This window comes from Myotis brandtii, unplaced genomic scaffold, assembly GCF_000412655.1.
Source record: "Myotis brandtii unplaced genomic scaffold, ASM41265v1 Scaffold30452, whole genome shotgun sequence".
In the NCBI taxonomy this organism is placed as follows: Eukaryota; Metazoa; Chordata; class Mammalia; order Chiroptera; family Vespertilionidae; genus Myotis; species Myotis brandtii.
In genome coordinates this window covers 1-1,104 of record NW_005337218.1, presented here as the reverse complement: position 1 = coordinate 1,104, position 1,104 = coordinate 1, and the positions used below count along the sequence as shown (strand labels likewise).

General features: G+C 37.9%; 1 protein-coding gene across 1 annotated transcript; it reads right to left on the bottom strand.

The window, feature by feature from the left end:
* Window positions 1-273: 273 nt before the first annotated feature.
* Window positions 274-1,098, bottom strand: LOC106724854 (E3 ubiquitin-protein ligase RNF115-like). The gene is made up of 2 exons (XM_014533778.1): window positions 798-1,098; window positions 274-546 (listed from the first exon to the last, which is right to left on the bottom strand). Exons 1-2 carry the CDS (start codon window positions 1,040-1,042, stop codon window positions 537-539), a joined length of 255 nt encoding a protein of 84 aa, XP_014389264.1. The 5' UTR covers window positions 1,043-1,098; the 3' UTR covers window positions 274-536.
* Window positions 1,099-1,104: the final 6 nt, after the last annotated feature.

Here is a 1,104-nt window from a genome sequence, read left to right as displayed (position 1 = left end):
GGCGAGTTGTTAACTTTTAATGTAAACTGATATAACCACATGTGGCTAGTGGCTGTTGTATCAGATAGTACAGTTCTAGATTCAGATATCCCTGGGTTCAAGTCCTGGATCTACCACTGATCCCGTTTTCATTTCTGTGAGTCTCGTTATTACGTAAAATGAGAATAACAATAGCAGCTACTAATTCATATGGGTTAAATGAGATAAGCAGATAAAGTACGAACACAATCCTATGCATAAGGAAAATATTTTTTAAAATTGTTTATTGTCCCTAGTAAATGGGATCCAAGAGATAAGGAGCCACCACGCAATGGTGTGACTCACATGTATCCCCAGTGTCTAGTACAAATGCTGTAGCATGAAAGACTCAATAGACATTTGTTGCATGACTGTTTTTGGCAGTCACAAGACTCTATGCTTATTCCTATTAAATTTCATATCAAGTCCACTGCTCCAATCTGCTGAGGTCTTTTTGAATCCTAATGTCATCCAATATATTGATATCCCTTTCATTTGTTTCTGAATTTTTGATAAACCTATATTAATCTGAGACATTAATAAAAATGTTAACCAGAGACCTATATCATTAGTTTTATTACCCTTTAGCTATTCATCATTTGTTTCATGGTATGAGTTGACTACAGACATTCAATTTAGCTTCATTTTCACTCTGTCTATATACCTCCATCTTGTCCACAAAGGTAGTAAGTATGAGACCCTGATAAAGATTAGATTAAGGCAATATGTCTTTCATTGCAACTGCCCTTAAAAAGAACTTAAAACAACTGTGCACTCACCCTTCAATTGCTGGGGATCTATCAGGACGAGTGCTTCCTTGTGCTCTGTATCTCCGAGTCATTGGCAACCGTGGAGGTCGACTTGGTCCCCAGAAGTCAGTGTGAGTTTGGTGACCTCTCTCATTGGCTCTATTATCTTGGTCCAGTGCATTGCTACTTAGAAATGGTCTAAAATCTTGTATAATCATCGTGTGGTCCAAATTGCGCCAGAACTCTGTAAAATGTGTTGATGTGCTATTGTCCATCCAGTTGCCACCACCACCTAAAAAACTGGAATCATCTGTCACTTCTTCAATAAAGCCTGATT